Source organism: Emys orbicularis, chromosome 13 (genome assembly GCF_028017835.1).
Source record: "Emys orbicularis isolate rEmyOrb1 chromosome 13, rEmyOrb1.hap1, whole genome shotgun sequence".
NCBI lineage: Eukaryota > Metazoa > Chordata > Testudines > Emydidae > Emys > Emys orbicularis.
Genome location: NC_088695.1, coordinates 8,183,804 through 8,202,267, shown reverse-complemented (window position 1 = coordinate 8,202,267; position 18,464 = coordinate 8,183,804). Strand labels below are relative to the sequence as shown.

At 53.8% G+C, this 18,464-nt stretch overlaps 1 protein-coding gene across 1 annotated transcript; it reads right to left on the bottom strand.

The window, feature by feature from the left end:
* Positions 1-3,445: 3,445 nt before the first annotated feature.
* On the bottom strand, positions 3,446-18,464 carry LOC135887366 (serine/threonine-protein phosphatase 1 regulatory subunit 10-like; the record flags this gene model as incomplete). Its single annotated transcript, XM_065415139.1, is given in 19 exon segments — positions 3,446-3,555; positions 3,931-4,179; positions 4,525-4,626; positions 5,031-5,142; positions 5,633-5,889; positions 5,892-5,941; positions 5,943-6,067; positions 6,409-6,484; positions 6,998-7,244; positions 7,516-7,668; positions 8,020-8,167; positions 8,405-8,505; positions 8,760-8,869; positions 9,324-9,429; positions 11,619-11,732; positions 13,179-13,305; positions 15,995-16,180; positions 16,802-16,889; positions 18,391-18,464. Coding segments are annotated over 19 exon segments (2,535 nt in total), but the record flags the coding sequence as incomplete, so codon positions are not given.

Genomic DNA, 18,464 nt, shown 5'->3' with positions numbered 1-18,464 from the left:
TAGTAACCTCTCCCTTGTAACAAAACCACCATACATCCAACATCTGCTAAAAAAACCAAAATATCACAGGATGAGGTGCTGGTAACCTCTCCCCTGCATGGTACTAAACCACAACTGCTCCAGGAAAGAAGGAATGCTCGCTCCGCTGAAACTGCCAAAGTCCAGGGATTCCTGACTACAAAAGACATTAAAAACTGGCCCTGGTAAAAATAAATAAATAAATAAAAAACAATTATACACTGGCAGGGAGAAACTTGTGGGACCCATGCTTGGGATTATACCTATCTCCTAGAACTGGAAGGGACCCTGAAAGGTCATCGAGTCCAGCCCCCTGCCTTCACTAGCAGGACCAAATACTGATTTTTGCCCCGGACCCCTAAGAGGGCCCCCTCAAGGATTGAACTCACAACCTTGGGTTTAGCAGGCCAATGCTCAAACCACTGAGCTATCCCTCCCCTCCTTGAACTTTGGGGTTTATTCCACAGGCTGTGCCCTGTGTTTTTGGCCAAGTACCTTCAACATGTATTGCTCTCCCTAATTGGCTTTCAGATAACAAATACCAAAGGCACCTTGCTGCCACTGCCCCCACCATTTTCTCCACTACCACCCCTGTAACATACCCAAATACAGACAATACCATATATTCTAATGAAACCCAATGGCCAAGGCCTTCACACCTTAGTAATCTATTTAAATATTTAAAAAATATATATATTTTTTAAGGTTCAGAATATCCCACTTGAGCGAACAATTAAGTGAAAAACAGATGGGTCAGTAAAGATAAAAGTATATAATATCACTACAAATGAGCCTCAAGAATCCAAAATTAAGATTAGTGGGTTCCATAGCGGGGTTAATATAATGGCCATTCCCAGAGTCTGTAGTATGTCAGATAAAAGGGGTCCTTATTGTTATTTGGTTACCCAATTACACGATAAAAACTAGGGCAGCCGAAAAAAGCCACAGGTCTTATTACTGAGCACAGTTAACATGTAATTTACCAATTTCAGCCTGCACCTGGGTTATCTCCGCCCTTAGTTCGATGACCCAGGAACTGCTAACAGAGATGGTACTGAATATCACTGAGGCGGAAAAGAAATTGCAGTGGGACCTGGCCGGTTCAGAGAATTGGGATTTCCTGAATGACCAGCTCATGGCCATTCAGAGTAATCTTAAGCATCAGACTTGGCCCACTGCCCTTACTAATGCCTCAGGAGTACCATCTAATTTGTGGCCATGGAGACATACTTGGAGGTTTTCAGGGTAAAAGTGCAGGCAGTCACAGTGCTCCTTCCTAGCTTATGGGCCGGTTGAAGGGGTGTGGGCTCCCACCTATCAAATCCTGCAGGGTCCGTGAAAAAAATGCATGTGAAATTAAATAATTAAACCACCTGGTATGCCTAGCCAATTTATAGTCAGTGCTCCTAAAATAACACCCAATGTTTAAATAAAAAAAAAGCCATTAAACACTTTGGCCTTTAAAACCCCCACAGTTTCAGTGTATACAAAAGCTAAACATGAAAAAGTTGTCACAGTCCAGAACAACGTTTGTTGGAAGGGTATGGAACAAAAAACTACCCTAACAAAACACCTGCTCTTCCAAGCTAATAACAGCTGTGTAAATGTTAAGGCCGCCACTTTGCAAGACATACATTTTAATCTCACCACTGCTGTGAAAAAATCATATTATCTATTGGCCTGTGGATAGAGTCCTACAATTAGCCCTTAGGTTTCAAACACCTTTTAATTGAACCATCTGAATATCCGACCAATTACAAAACCTACTTTCACTCCTATCAAAAGGTTAAAAAAAATCTCTAAATTACAAGGTCAAATCCATGTGCTTCAAAACATAGATCACAATAAAAAACACGCTTTTCATACTACCTATAAAGTATCTACCTTATGTACTAATTATAATGTATTGGGTTATGTAACTAAGGCTACAAAACAACCCCATCATATTATTACAATAAAAATGTTATTGCTTTTGTTTAGTTTAGAAATGTTATTGTTGTTGTAAAAAACGTAACAACAAAAATACCTTCCATGTCCATACTAGTCACACATTATCGTTACATCCAAAGCTTATAAGGCTAATCCATTTAATTTAAAATCAAAAATACAAGATCCAATAAAAATAAAGGTTTAAAAAGAATAGTTGTGCTAAAAGCAAAAAAGGAAATTTAAGTGCAGCCATCTTAGTTTTGTTACAGATAGAGCAAAAGTCAGGCTAACCCTAATAACGCAAGACTCGTAACAGCAGGACTTGTGCAAGTGGGAAAGTGCAAGGGATGCTGTTTTAGCCTTGCCTTCAGATAAAAATGGAATGCTGACTTTAGCAGGAACCGTGGAAATAAGTAAAATATCAGAAAGAAAAATGTATAAACAGGACACAGCTGTTGGCCGTTGATGGATGTAATGGGAGTGTATAAATACTTGTCTTAAATTGCTTGTTTTTCGAAGATTTGCTAAGGGCAAGGGGACCCCCCGTCCCACTGCAATCTTCCCTTGCAATTGCTTGAATAAACTGTCTCTGTCTTGTTGCTTACAAATGCAGAGTGAAGGCTTGTTTTCTCCCACAGATCTGATACAAAGTTCCTAGATCAAAGGACTTGATACAAAGTTGTATGAAAATAAAGGTTATATGTGGATAGGCTTAATACAAGGTTATATGAAGAGACATAATACAAAAAGTCATATGAAAGTTATGTGAAGATGCTTAATGCAGAGATTTATCTACAATGACCCCATTGAAGGGGTGGAGTTAACAAGCACCCCCTTTGCTCAGTGGGTGGGGGGCAGTGGTTAAGGGACCCCTCTCCTCCCCAACCGAAGGACTGGTATCCTGCTGCTGCCAGATGGAGGGAGAAGTCTCTGGACCACGTGCCCGAGGAGGGCAGTATTTCTGGGGGAGCCGAGCAGTGTGGCCGGCTGCTCCTCAGGGCCAAGGCTCCCCAGGCAAAATGTCTTCAGAGTAGGTCTGCAGCAGGCAAACCTGTGGACAGATCGCAGCCCGGAGCCGGGTAGGGCAGCCAGGCAACCCCCCCTTTACACCTTTGCTGGCTCCACAGAGATATACACAGTGGTAACAATCCGCTTTGCTCCCCTTACCCCCAGGTCCCAGAGCAGGCGGCGGCTCTTGTGCTTGCAAAAAGTCATTGGGGGGGGCGCGGAGTCATGTCCCATCAGCACCACCATCATGTTAAAACACAGGAGGGAGCAGAGTGGGGGGGGGAATTTCCCCCGCAGTGGTTTCTCAGTAGCAGCAGCCGTCAGGGGGGGTTCCTCTCTCCCCCCCCGGGCGTTACAAGGCCTCACAGAAGCCATAAGTGGTGGCCGCAGCCCAAGTCCGACAGCTGGCACCCCAGAGTCCGTGAAGCGGGGGCGGCTGTGTTGGGCGGTTTCACAGGGCGTCGGCGGGCTGGGGGGAGGGCCCCGGGCGCTACGGCAGGGGCGGCCCGTTCACTCCGGGATGGTAGAAGGCACAGTTGTTCTCGTACCTGCAGCTGCCTTTCAACTTGAAGTGGCGACACAAGGGGCGGCTCGACATGTCTGCATGAGAGAAAACGGGGCACAGGTCAGCCACGGCGGCAGGGCATGGCCAGAGGGGTGGCAGAGCAGGGAGGGGGATGGGGAAGAAACTACAGCTCCCAGCATGCAATGCTGCAGCTGAAACTGTCTTCCTTGTTCTCACAGGCCTATAGGGGGCTCTCTGCCACTCTGGACCCCGCCCCCAAGGAGCAGGGCCTGCAGGATTGAATGGGTGCAATGCATGCTGGGTCTCCCCCATCGGCCCTCACCACCTGCTGGATAAAAATGGGGGAGTGGAGGGGGCACTCACAGGCCCCTCCCACAAAGGGGCGGGGCCATTCCAAAGCCATGGCCCTCTGCTCCCCCTAGAGGGCAAGCCAAGCCCCCTGCAATTACCTCTTCCGTGGCCTCCATCATGACTCCGGAAGGGGGGCTCCCCACCTCGCCCCCGGTGGAAAGGGCCTGGGCCGGGCCCTGGGCCGGGGCCACCCCCTTGCATACCCCCCTGGGGGTTTCCTCGCATTCCGCCATCAGGGGGATCCCAGAACTCGCCTTGCTGGGGAGAGAGAGGGCCCATCATCCTGGGCCCACCAGGCATGCCGGGACCTGGGGGCATGTTGGGACCCCCAGGGCCACCATGGGGACCTAGGGGCGGGGAAGAGAGGCACAAAGGTTAGAGACCCCCTGTCTGAGCACCAAGGGCAAAAAGACACCTGCTGCCGAACCCCCACCCTACTCCATGCCACACGGCACCTCTTACTGAGCCCCCCACTCTGCAGCACAGAGCCCCTTAGCACCATACTGGGGCATTGGCGCCAGCACTGACTGCCAGGACAGTGTCCCCTACTGAGCCTCCACCCTGCTCCTTGCAGCACAGCGCCCCCTAGCACCGCACTGGGGTCAGCAGTCCCTACTGACTCCGGCACACTCCAGCTGAAGGTTGACAGTCCCCTCCACCCCACCCCCAGAAGATGGTAGCTCCCTGCTTACCAGGCATGGGTCCTGGCCCCTCAGGAGGGAAATGCTGCATGTTCTTTGGTCCAGGCAGGAATCCATTGGCGAGGAGCCCTGGGCCCAGCAGCCCGTGGGGCACTGGAAGACAAGAGAGCAGAGGGGTCAAATACAGCCAATGGGGTTACACTTCCCATCCCTTCCCATTCTAACCCAGGACACGTTTACAGGACCACCTCTCCTGGAACCCCCAGAGCAGGAAATCACAGACATGCACTCGCACACCCATGATGTCATCAGGATGCTGGGTGCACCAGCTCTCCCCTGGCCCCAGCCATTCGAACCAAGCAAGGTCACGTCCTTCAGATTACCCGCCTGCCAGAGCCCCAAGAGCTGTAAGAGCTGATGGTTCAGAAGTCCCAGGCGCCCCATCGAGACAGACAGAAGGCAAAGAAACAGAAGCCAGAAGGCGACCGGCAGGACATGATTTTCTCCTACCAGCAGGAGGTGGGAACAGGGTCAGTGCCCCCCAACAGGTCTCTTACCTCCTGAGGGCCCCAGGGGCTGTGGCTGGAGGTTGCCAAGAAAGTGTTTGATCTTGTCCGAGTAATCCGGCTGCTTCATTAGCTCCTCCGTCTTGTGGTTGTTGGGCCCGCCCTGTGCAGGGAAGGGAGACAGGAGGGGCAGGGTTAGACAGAGTGTCCCTCCTCCCCCACACTACACCCCCCCCCTCAGCTCTCTCTGACTTCTAACTCTAGGGTGCTGTGCTAGTCCATTAACCCCTCTAGCTGGGGCCAGGGGCTGGCTTGACCCAACCACTTTGGGAGAAGGGGGTGATAGGAAAGAGTACCACCCCCCAACACGCATCCCCCCCAACCCCAACTATTGCTCAACTGGTGCATTATCTGAGTTTCCCCTTCCCCCTAAAACACTGGACCGTCAACCAAGCTGGAGGCAGGGAGACCAGGCCAATGGTCTGCTCCAGCAGTGGTGGGGTGGCAGGGGGGAAGCAATGGCCCGCTCTGGGGGAAGATGGGCCAGGGAGGCCCCACCCACAGAGCAGCACAGAGTTTACCCTTTTGGTGCTGGACCCTCCCATGACAGGGAGCCTATAGGGTCAGTCAGGCTACATGGCAGCTCCAATTACCATGATGGAGGAGAGGATCTCCTGCACGTTCATGGAGGAGCTGGGGTTGGGGCCCTGAGCAGGGCCGGCTCCAGGCACCAGCTTAACAAGCAGCTGCTTGGGGCGGCCAAGGGAGAGGGGCGGCACGTGCGGCAATTTGGGGGCGGCAGGTCCCTCACTCCCTCTCGGAGTGAAGGAATTGTCGCCGGCGATCACGATTGCGGCTTTTTTTTTTTTTTTTTTTCTCCGATTGCGGCTTTTTTTTTTTTTTTTTTTTGCTTGGGACGGCAAAAATGCTGGAGCCGGCCCTGGCCCTGAGGGCTCTTGGAGCATGGGGGCCGGCATCAGGTTGGTCAGCACTGGGGGCAGCTTGGAGGCCCCGGCTTCGTCGGGAGACTGCGAGACGGTGGCCGGGTCGAGTCCTTCCTGGTAAGCGGCCTTGTCCATGGTGCATTCCTGAGAGAGGGGACAGAGAAGACACTGGAGTCAGGATGGGCTGAGGGCGGGGAGGACGCCCCAGCCTCAGGGGCTGGGGGTCATGGCTGGACGCACAGGTTCCTGGGCCTTTGCCTTTCTCTAGCCCATCCCTGTTTATACAGGGAGACAGAGACACAGAGTGGGGAAGGGCCCCCAGTGAGCTGGGATATGAACCCCTTGCTCTAACCCCTAGACCCCTTCCACAGTGAGGAGCAAACCCAGGAGTCCTGACTACCAATCCCCCTGCTCTATCCCAACAGGCCCCCTCCTTCTGTCCCCCAAAGCAGGGTAGAGAACCCGGGGCCCTGGGCCAGATGTACCTTGTCGAGCGGGATGAGTTTGGGCGGCAGGGGTTTGTAAGACTCTGGGTCGGGTTCGTGGGGACTATCTGGAACGCTGCGGAGAGGAGAAATGCTGGTCAGATCTCAGCACCAAGAGATGTGGTCGTAGCCCCCCATTATGGGGCTCTCAGCACAGCCTGATGCCCCCCCGCCTCTTAGCTCCCAGCACAGCCTCACAGGCCAGGTCCACACACCCAGCCAGCATCCACCAGCCATGGGAAGCAAAGATAGAAGGGTCAGAGGGGCATCCTGGTGCCCAGCAACCTGGAGAGGCCCCTGGTGGGGTCACCTGCTGGGACCTCTGGAGCTGAAAACAGGGTCTGTGTTTCCCTGAGTCAAACAACCAGGTCGACAGGCTCAGAGGCAGCAGCCGGCTCATATGCCGCTAGAGAGGGCAGAGCCATGCTGGATTCAGGTAGGTGGCCTTAAATTTGACACACTGGCTGTTGCATGGTGCAGCCATTAGAGGAGGACAAAGAGCCTACATTGCGCAACTGGGAAATGGCGCCCCGGCCTCGCCCCCAGTATCCTTCCAACCCCTCGCCCTGCCCCCCAGGGCCACACCCACCTCTCCTTGAAGAGGAAGATCTCTTGCAGGATGCTCTTCTCCCTCTCGGCCTGGGTGAACTTCTCGCGGCTGCCGCTGCCCGGCTGCACCAGGGAGCTAGGCAGGTCGATGAGCTTGGGGTAAACCCAGGGCACCTTCTCTTCCATGGCATCGTGGCTGAGCCGGCGCGCCGTCTCGAAGGCGTGCCGGTCCTTCAGCATCTCCTGCTTGGCTGCCTCGCCAAAGTCCTTGATCTTGTTCAGGTTGACTGCCGGGGGAGGAGAAGAAACGGGGAGGAGTTTAGTCAGGGGACAGACAGGTCACTGCCATCCAGCCGATGGGAAGGGTGCGACACCCCCACTCCGTAATAGGAGTTCAAAGGCCTCGTATCCCTTTTCCCACCTGCAGAAGCCAGGTAGTCCCCTGGTGCTGGAGCAGAGCTGGCACCCCCTAGAGAGAAAGGCCCCATGCCCCAGTCCCCTGGCGATAGATGGGAGCTGGTGCCCCCTAGAGGGAAAGGCCCCTGCCCCAGTACTCACCTCGCTCAGTATCATCCAGCTCGAAGTAGAAGTACTCCCGCAGCTTGCTCTCTTCAGGCCAGCTCACTGTCTTCTTCTTGCCCTTCTTGGTGAGCCGCGTGGAGTCAGCGGCGCTCTCGGACGGCTTGGTGTCTGAGTTCTGCTCGGACGAGGCTGCGGGGACGGGACACAGAGCGGCTCAGCGATCAGACAAACACACACCACGGAGCCTGGATCTAACAACCGGCGCCAATGCCTCCTCAGCCCAACCCAGGACCCCCAGGTGAAGACAGCCCTGCCAGCCCCACAGTTAAGCTGACACAGAGGCTGCCCCCCTCCCCCCCCAAGGCAGCTGTATCCCAGCTGGCATGGCACACCCGGCCACATGCATTATCGGTTTTATGGCCTCCTGGGTGGCAACATCAGGTCTGATCCAACACAGCCAGGATGTTGGGCTGACACCTACCACCCACCCAGGGTTAGCACAATAGAACCCGTTGGCTCTAACGCGTTCCCCATCCTTACCGGTCTCCATCAGCTCTGGGACCTCTACTGCCGGCACAGGGGTACCGGGCCGATCCACCTCCATCGGCTCGGATGCAGTAACGGGTTCTGGTGAGGATGGTTTAGCAGCGCTCGCTTCTGGGGCTGGCTTCCCTTCAAACGGGCTCGCCTGGGACACAGAGAGAAATGTGGGATCAGTGTAATGGGAAGTGAACCAGTAACTCCCAGCCCCTGCACCAGACCCCACTCCCCTCTCATTGCTGAAGTCAGAACCCAGGGGTCCTGCCTCCCAGCCCCCTGCTCTAACCCACCAGATCCCCCCACGAGCTGGGGACAGAACCAAGGGGTCCTGCCTCTCAGCCCTCCCCACTCTTACCCACCAGCCCCCACCCAGAGGTGTTTGTACCTTGGCTGCCGTAGGAGACAAGACTTTCTTTTTCTTTTTGATCTTGATCCCCGGGATGGGGGCAGAGTTAAGGGCATCGAGGAAGCCCAAGCCCTCCATTGCTGCAGAGAGGGGGGGAAACAAAAGAGGTTACACAAACTGAAAGCTCCACACACCTGCAACTTCACATATAATCCGGCCCCTCTCCCATGCTATACCCCACTCCCATCCCAGAACCAGGGATAGAACCCAGGAGTCCTGACTCTCAGCCCCACCCTTGCAACCCCGCTACTCTCACCAACTAGACCTCACTCCCCGCCCAATGCTGAGGACCGAACCCAGGCATCCTGACTACTGGGGCCTCAAATGTACTCACGTTGCACGGGGATGATCTTGACTTTGATTTCCTTGGTGCTGTTGGGGGTGGTGTTCAGAGGTTTGTATTTCTTCTCTACTGGTGGGTTGTCTCCAGAGGGGGCGGACGTGCTGTGAGAGGGAAAAGCAGACGTGGCACTGAGACGCTGAGGCCACGGCCCAGGAAAGGGATCAGGCAAGGAGCAGGCAAGCCCAGATCACGTGATGATCTGGCATGAAGAGCAGAGAAAGCACAGCACAACCCTAGAGCTGCTTTGCAGGGGGCTGAAGGGGCAAGCAGGGGCGGCTTGGGGAAGGTTACCAATGCTGGGCCCGTACTACACACAGGGCCTCAGGCAAATGCCCTCAGCACTCAGTCCTGCCTCCCAACTCCCCGCACTGTAACCCACGAGATCCAACTCCCCTCCCAGATCCAGGGCTAGAACCCTGGAGTCCTGCCTCCCAGTTCCACACAGAGTGCTTCTCAGGACTGAGGAACAGAGTGTAAAGGTGAGGCAGACAGAGGAAGCCACAGGCGCAAGGTCTGGACGCTTTCCCCAGAGCAGGGCAGGATGCTCAGACCAACCTCTGTCTCTTCATCGGCATCGGCTTCAGGTTGTATTTTTCAGACACCACTACAGCGTTGAGGTTCTTCTTCAGAGGAACCAGTGAGGGAGTTGCCAATTCCAACCCTACGGCAAAGCAAAACTCAGGTTAGTAGAATACAGCAAGGGGATAGGCCCCACACATTTCCATAGTACCTCATCTGCAAGGATCCCAAAGGATTTTTATGTTGGTATTGGTCACGCAGCGGAGAAATGCAGCCACCAACTGGCCATGTGTTATGTCCAGGTGGCAAGCCTCACAGGAAATAACTCATAGATTATCAGGGTTGGAAGGGACCTCAGGAGGTCATCTAGTCCAGTGTTTTTCAACCTTTTTTTGGGCAAAGGCACACTTGTTTCATGAAAAAAATCACAAGGCACACCACCATTAGAAAATGTTAAAAAATTTAACTCTGTGCCTATATTGACTATATATAAAGTAATTCTCTTGAATAGGAATCAAATAAACACAAAGAAAGTATTTTATAATTACTTTATTATGAAATAGTAAGTAAACAGAAATTTTAGTAACCAGTTCCGACATTCAAGCATGGTTTAATATTTTTTTCCCACGGCACACCAGGCAACATCTCGCGGCACAGTGGTTGAAAAACACTGATCTAGTCCAACCCCCTGCTCAAAGCAGGACCAATCCCCAGACAGATTTTTGCCCCAGATCCCTAAATGGCCCACTCAAGGATTGAACTCACAACCCTGGGTTTAGCAGGCCAACGCTCAAACCACTGAGCTATCCCATCTCATGCAGAGATGAATAGAGCCCTTAGGTCAGTTTCACTGCAGAGATGGTGCATTAGAATTGCAAAGAGTCTCTTTCAGATTCACTTCATCAGGTGAACAATAGGCTTTTCAAGTAACCTTCTATTTCCTAAACATCGACGGTAATTAATTACATGGATTAAAATAAGGTAACTATCCATAAAGCAGTTAATACACAGTTTACCAATGACAGTATTACACCCAAGTTTTATCTATATGTTAATATTTCCTTTCCATCTCAGATTTAACATACAGCCCTAGACAGGAACCCTTTCGTTACACTGTGAACCTCTAACAAGATGTGACTAAACATAGACTAGTACAATTAATATCTTCTTCCAGTTCTTTAACCATAAAAGTTTACATTTCAAAACTCTAGGTTATCTAATGTGGAAGGGCCCTAATTTCCATTTACACACATTTCTAACATGTGTCTAAAGGGTGAATCTGGGTCAATTAGCCTGCAAGTTGCTTAACCCTTTCTGGCCCCATGTCACAGAAGTTAGGATCTTGTGTGGATTCTCCCATGTTTAGTGAGGTGTGATCTTCGTGTGAAACATTTTCCACAGTCCAAGCACTTATGGGGTCTCTCTCCTGTGTGGATCCTCTGATGTAAAACAAGGGATGATCTGATTCTGAAACTTTTCTCACAATCCAAACACTTATGGGGTCTCTCTCCAGTGTGGATTCCCTGATGTTTAACAAGATCTGACCTACACATGAAAAACTTTTCCCACAGACGAAACACTTATGGGGGCTCTCGTGTGTGGATTCTCTGATGTGTAATTAGTTCTGACTTCCAAATGAAACATTTCCCGCACTGAAGGCATTGAGAGGGTTTCTCTTCTGTGTGGCGTCTCCCATGGTTATTAAGGTCTAAGCGGTTATTGAAGCTTTCCCCACGGTTCAAGCATTGGGAGGATTTCTCTCCAGTATGGATTGTTTGATGTGTTACAAGCTGTGAGCTCGGAATGAATCTTTTCCCACACTGCAGGCAGTGCCAGGGTGTCTCTTCCTTGTCTGCTGAGCTCTGGGATCCTTGTCTCCTCTCCCACAGTTAATAGATTCAGCCACTTTCTGCCCTAGGTGGTTTCCCAGCAGCCTCTCTGGGTGGTTTCCCAGGTGGTTACCCAGCAGCCTCTCTGACCTCTGCCCATTTTCCCAGGCTTCTCCCTGTTCCAAGCAGTGGAAAAAATTCCATGCAGCACTTCCCGTAAAGGTCTCCTGTGATTCCACTTTACCAGGAACTTCTGCATCATGATTCTCCTCTTCATTCTCACTCACTCTCTCATGATGAGCTGGGAGAGAGATAATCCAGACAGGAGTCATTGTGCTGGGGAGAAAGAGGAATAGTACCGAGGGAAAACCGAACACAAAGACGGAGCAATTGGATTCTGACTCCACTTCTCACCCAAACACTCACAGGGAAGGAAACCTGGAAAGGAAACTCCTGCAACTTTTTCCTTCATTCCCCAGATGGTTTCTGTGTCAGTCCTCACCTGTGTGGGCACCTCTCGGGATCTCTCTTTCCTCGCAGACCTCGAGATCTGGCACCCACGGCTCTTCCCCTCGTTCCAGCCAGGTGATCAGCTCAGGTTTGGGAATGGGAAATCCTGCGCAGGGGGTGAAATCAGACCAGATCAGGGTGTTATGGGGTGCTCCATATGCTGAAAATATGCTTCTCATTATGAATATGACATAACTGGAACATGTTTTATGCAAAAGGTCCCATTTAAGGGATCATTGGAAAAGTTGTAATCTACTGATTTTCCTATTTGGATGTATGCATCATTCTTAGATTTAAAATTAGGTGAGGAGACCCCTGCTTATCACCCAAGATGTCTGCTGCAACTAACAGATACTGAACAGGGGAAAGGATTGGGCCCAGATTAGAAACAAGTCTAGTCTGTGAAAAATTTATGGAAACTTATGTGAGGGTGAGAAATTATTATTTGTAACCAGTTTCTTAGCGTATTAAGCTGAGCCTTGCATGTTTGCTTTATTTTGCTTAGTGACTTTCTTTGTTCTATCTATTACTTAAAACAACTACTTTTTATACTTAATACATTTTGCTTATTAATAAACCCAATGTAAGTAATTGTTACTGGTGGGGAGGGGGCAAACAATTTGTGCATATCTCTCTTTTAGTAATAAAGAGGGTGAACACTTAGGAAGTTACCCTGTATAACCTTTATACAGAGTATGACGGATTTATCTGGGGTTTAGATCCTATTGGGGCTGGGTATCTGAGTGCTGGAGATAGGTATCTTGCTGTGCTGTTTTCAGTTAAGATTTGCAGCTTGGGGGCGTAGCCCGGACCCTGAATCTGTGCTGCAGCAGGTTAGCGTGTCTGGTTCAACAAGAGAGGGTACTGGGGGCCCAAGCTGGCAGGGAAAACAGGCTCAGTGGTCATTTCAGCACATCAGGTTACAGTCCCAAGGGGGTCTCTGTGACTGAACTCTTCGTACAGGGCGCATGGAGCATTGGGGGAGTGTCTGTCACAAAGGGCATTGTGTGAACGGAACCTGTCCCCGTGCTGTGCTGGTGGGAATATGGAACCTAAGAGGACAGGAACATGGTCACTGAGCCGCCTTGGGGGAGGCAGGTGTCTGGGGAGGTGACAGGAATTTTTACACCCTCACTAGGAGTTCCCAGGATCTGTGCTCTCTGGGGGACTTGCTGACACTCACACAGCTCTGGCGTTAAACCTTTGCCTATTTCTAAACCTGCAGAGCCCAGAGCCCTCCCCATGGCTGGAGCTATTTCGAAGAAGGGAGGTGAACAGGGATTCTGTGTGTGACTGGGAATCAATACAGACAGGACAATGAACAAATTCTGTCCCTTTGAAACCTGGAGGGATGGAGATTTGCTAGCATGTCCATTAGCTTTTGACACCTGTATCCCACTGGAGAGGGCACGAAGATGCAAGTCTCTCACACGGCAGCTGTGCATTATGGAACCCATTTGCCTCTGATCTAACTCACCAGGGAAGAACCTGACCAGTGTCAGACATGCAGACCCCACAGCTTCTAATAACCGAGGGGACATGAATCCCTTACCCAGCGAGATCACCATCTCATAGTTCTCCTGCATGACATCCCTGTAGAGGGCTCTCTGAGCGGGGTCCAGCAGAGCCCACTGCCCCTGGGTGAAATACACAGCCACATCCTCGAAGGTCACCGACATCTGAAACAACAAGAGTCCCCCACTCAGCACCTGCTGCGCCAGCCACAAACCCACTATTCACAGGGAAAGGAAATAAAAACTCGAAGCTCTGGGAGGGCCAGAGTAGCAAAATCAGACCCCTACTGTTCAGAGCAGCCAGGAGACTTCAGGAGGCTTGGCGCGGCAGAGACCACAGACCTGGTCTGGCAGTGCCTGCTGGCCCGGGTACCCCCCCTCTGGTTTTGGTTCCGCCGCCCCCTGGTCTTTATCTCCCTCGGTTCCCTGAGAGCCACACTCCCGGCACTCCTGCCTGGAGAGTCCTTTGGTGCCACATAGCCAACATTCCTTGAGGTGCTTGGCTTGTTGTCTAGTTTTCTTTCCCTTCTGCCCCCCTTCCCCCAGCACCACAGGAGGGGGGGTCCTTGCACTTGTTGGGGTTCGACCCTCTCTTCACCCCCCTCTGCTCCCTCTATTGGGTGTCCCCTACCCCCTTCCTCCGGCTCCCCATGCCGGCTCCGGGCTTCGCCCGATGGGGGTCCCCAATCGCCTCCCAGTAGGGCAGGGTAGGGCAAGTTCTTTACTAATCCTACTGGTTGCCACAGGAAGCGCCCCTGGGCCTCCATAGGCGCCCGGGCCATCTCATACCTCTGGGTGTCCCCATGGATGCACAGCAGGGCCATTTTGCCCCTGGAATCACCCAGTGCGGCTTAACCAATCCCTTCCGCACCAGTGAGTGGGTGGAGGCGGAGTCTACTACCCCCCTCCGGGGCTCTCCTCTCCCCCCAGCAACACTGGTATCATAGTCAGGGGCTGTCTCCCCGATCTCCTCCGTCCCCCAGTCCACCCACAAAAGTCCACCAGCCCACACTCCATTTGTGGACAGTCCTGTTTCTTATGGCCCGCGCGTCCGCACTGCCTAGGGTTACCGTATTTCAGCAAGCAAAAAAGAGGATGGGAGGAGCCCCTCTCTAGCCCCGCCCCATCCTGCCCTAGCCCCGCCCCTGCCCCTCCCACTTCCCCCCTCAGAACTCCCAACCCTCCCCCCCGCTCCTTGTCCCCTGACTGCCCCCTCCTGGGACCCCTGCCCCTAACTGCCCCCCAGGACTCCATCCCCTACCTAAGCCTCCCTGCCTCTTGTCCCCTGACTGCCCCCTCCTGAGACCCTCCCCCCATCCTAACTGGCCCCCTAGGACTCTACCCCCTACCTGTAACCTGACTGCCCCAACCCTTATCCACACCCCCACCCCCAGACAGACCCCTGGGACTCCCACGCCCCATCCAACCACTCTCCACCCCCTGACAGCCCTCCCCGAACTCCCGACCCATCTAAACCCCTCTGCTCCCTGTTCCCTGACTGCTCCGATCCCTCTCCCCACCCCTGCCACCTGACAGCCCCCCCCAGAACTCCCAAACACCCCCCCGCTCCTTGTCCCCTGACTGCCCCCTCCTGGGACCCCTGCTCCTAACTGCCCTCCAGAACCCCACCTCCTACCTAAGCCTCTCTGTTCCTTGTCCCCTAACTGCCCCCTCCTAAGACCCCCCCCAAATGCCCCCCAGCACCCTACCCCCTACCTGTACCCTGACTGCCCAAAACCTTATCCACACCCCCAGCCCCAGAAAGCCCCCCCGAACTCCCGACCCCCCCCCCCCGTCTCTTGACTGCCCGATCCAAAACCTCCCTGCCCCTTCTCCGCCCCCCTGGCCCCCTTGTTGTTGGCCTTCGCCTAATGTCTCTGTGAACTTGCTCAGGAATGGCCTGAGCCGTTCGTCCCGGCACGCTCGTCCCGGCACGCTGGGCAGCAGTGGAGGAGGAGCTCCAGACTGTCGGAGGCGATCTGCGAATGCAGGGAGGGAGGGAGGGAGTGATCTCTGCTGCAGAGGAGAGGAGGAGGGGCTCTCTCTGGCTGTCGGAGCCCCATGTAAGTGGCACCATCCGGACGGCTGCCCTGTTAGCCACGCGCGCTCTGCATGGGGGGGGGGGGGGGGGAAGTCCGGACATTTACAAATTCCCCCCGGACGCTATTTTTAGCTCAAAAAGCCGGACATGTCCGGGGGAATCCGGACGAATGGTAACCCTAGCACTGCCAACAAGTCAGTTCTCGACTGCGGGCTGGCCCCGGGTCTGACCCCCTCTTGGGAGCAGCGTCCAGCGGGCTTCCTCCTGGTCCTGCCCCCTTACTGGGCTTCACCACCCGCCTGGGCCCCTCTGCTTCTACAAATTCTTCTGTTAGCCAGACAGCATCCTCCATCTGGGCCGGCTGATATTTTCAGACCCACACCTGCACCGGGAGCCCCAGGAGGAATTGTTTTAAGATTATTTGATCCATTACCTCCTCCATGGTTTGGGCTGTGGGCCTCAGCCAGCGGGTGGCCTAATTGGTCAGTCTCTGGGCGAATGCCCTGGGCCGCAGGCCCTCCGTCCAGCGGGCCGCCCAGAACCACTGACGGTATCTTTCGGTTGAAAGTCCTACCTGGTCCAGCATTGCGGCCTTTACCGCATCGTAGTCCCTAGCCTGGGTTTCGCCCAATGCAGCTTGGGCCTCTCCCTCCAGGTACAGGGCTAGCCACAAGGCCCAGGTTGCCCGCTCCCAACTGGCCACCGTAGCCACCCATTCGAATGTCCCCAGGAATGCATCGGGGTCATCCGTGGGACCCATCTTGAAAGCCCCCACCTTGGCGGCCTGGTTCCATCCCCAGGTGCCGGACTCACCACCCTCTGTAGCATCTGCTGCTGGGCTGCCGACTGCTCCCTGATGAACTCCTGAAGGGCCCGTTGTTGGTCCGCCTGCCATGTCATCAGCGCCTGTCTGTCCGCCTGCTGGGCCTGCTGCATCTCCCGCACGGTGCTCACCAGCCACTTCAAGGTCTCCCCCACGGCAGCCACAAATAGCCGTAACTAGGGAGATCCCGGACAAGCCCCCAGTGTCACAGGGTCCACGCAGGTTTCCACCCTCTGGTGTCTGCATTCTGTGTTTGGGCTGGTGTAATAGAGTCCTCCACGCCTTCTTTTGCTGGTTCACCCGTGTCTTTATTTACAGTGCTCGTGCAGTTCCCAGATCCCCCGACAGATAGTGACCCCAGGCCCTCCCCAGGGTCTCCTGGCCTTTGAGGCTTCCTTACTTGGTAAGGAGACAGCGACACTGTCCTCCTGTCTCCTCTCAGGCTCGCCTCCTGATTGAGGTTTGCCCAGGGCTTTTATAGCGCTCCTGGTGCCTCAGCCCCGCTGCCAGCACTTAGCTCAGCACGCTTCTCTGAGCCAGCCCTCGTTAGGGCTTGCAGCTGGGCTCCCTGCTGAATACCTGCGACTCTGCCCCTGGTCTCCTGGCCAGACAGCAGGCCACAGCCAGCATTTTGGCAGGGTTCAAAAGGGGTTTACCCCTGCCCTGCCACACGGGCGAATGTCCCTCTCCCCCACTGCCGCCAATGGTCCTACTCAGAAAATCAGCAGGTTTATCACACCCTGTCTCCTCCCTGCTTCTCTCTCCCACTTCCCAGCAGCTTCCTGAAAATCCCCTACCTGAGCTGGCTCCATCACAGCCATTTCCCTTCCCTGTCTCCTGGCAGATGGGACGATCTGGAGCGAAATGTGGACGTGATTCCTCAGCCTGTCGGGGCGAGAGGGGTGATGGGGAAGGTTACAGAAGGAGCTGGCGTCCATGTCACACCCCGATTCCTCCCAGGCTCTTCAGACCCTCCCAGTAACAGCATCTCTGAGCCAAATGCTAGAAAAAGAGCAGAATCAAAGAGGCCACTGTGGGGGATTGCCCCCCATTGCAGTGTAAACCCCTCCCCCTTAGCAATAGCTGGAGCCCTCTGGTGGCAACACCTGAAGAATGAGCTGCCCTGGACTCTCCCGGCAAACCCCAGGGACAGGTAGGCAGAGGCTGATCCCACTGGCCCATCCGCACTCCCCCCCTGCCAAAACCAGCAGTGACTCTGGTCTGACTCTGGTGTGGCTGTGGAGGTGATGCAGAGGCAGCCAGTTGCCTGCAACCCAAATATAAGTCTATAAGATCTTTGGATGGAGCCAGTGGGGTACTCTGAAGAAGTCTCGAAGGGTAGAGAGATGTCTGCTGGCCGGCAGAGGTTTGGGGATTAGCCAATTTCTCTTTTGCCTCTCTTAATTGTATTTTAAGTTTCTCTTGGAAGTCCTTAAGACTCCTCATTTGAGATTCACGGCGCCGTTTTTCCATTTTTCCATATCAATCAAAATATGCATTAAACTGGCCTTGCCCAACCTTGTTGGCCAGAAGTGTGCCTCTGAGGTGCACAATCTTGTCAAGGTCAAAACTTCCCTCTGAGGGAAACTGTAATTTTGGGTCATCTCTGGTACACCAATTCCATTTCTCCAGAAACTTGCAAGTGAAAGGACTGTAATTGGTGTGCATGTAGTACACGGGTGTGCCAGGGATCATTTTGGACCCACCGCCTCCGATTTTCACTCGGGTCACTCACACAGGAAAGGCTTATTGAGGACGTCCACGAACCTCCTACCCCCCCTTCAGCAAAGAGCGTCGGCTAGTCTCAGAGAGAATGGCGCCGCTCACTCTGATGCTTCAGGCGAGATGGTCAGACCAGTCAGTGGCTCATAGACCGCCTTCAGGCGGGGAGGGGAAAGGGAGGAAAGAGGTTACGGAAAAGGAGGTCTCCCCCGATCTTGGTTCTGGAGCGGATAATGCGCCTTACTCCAGTCCAGAGGATCGAACAGAGCTCATGGACTGTCCGAGGATGGGGAAAAGGATGGGGGTCACACAATTCTAGACCCAGGCAGGCCCCTCGCCAGTCAGGCCATGCAGAGCCAGCCTGCCTCGGGCAGGGCCCTTTTTTCAGCCCTACTAGTTGCAGTCAAAGGGCTTGCTTTAGAGACCTCTCCAGTCACGGGCTTATGGGCTTTGCAGAGAGCTCCTGTGACCCTCACTCAAACTGGCACACACAAATGAAGTCCTACCTAGCCACACCCGTGTCTCTTCCCGGGGCAATACAGGAGGGCGTCAGGCGTGTCTGGCAGCAAAAGGGTCCGGATCCAGCACGCAACTCACCCAAACCCAGAGCCTACGGCCAGTCCCCCACCGGAAACCCAAAATAGAGATTTAAAAGGTCTCTCACCTTTCAGATGGCGCCCGGGTCCGGTGGGGAACGGTCCGCGGTCCTCCGGTTCGGCGGTATACCGTGGATCCGAG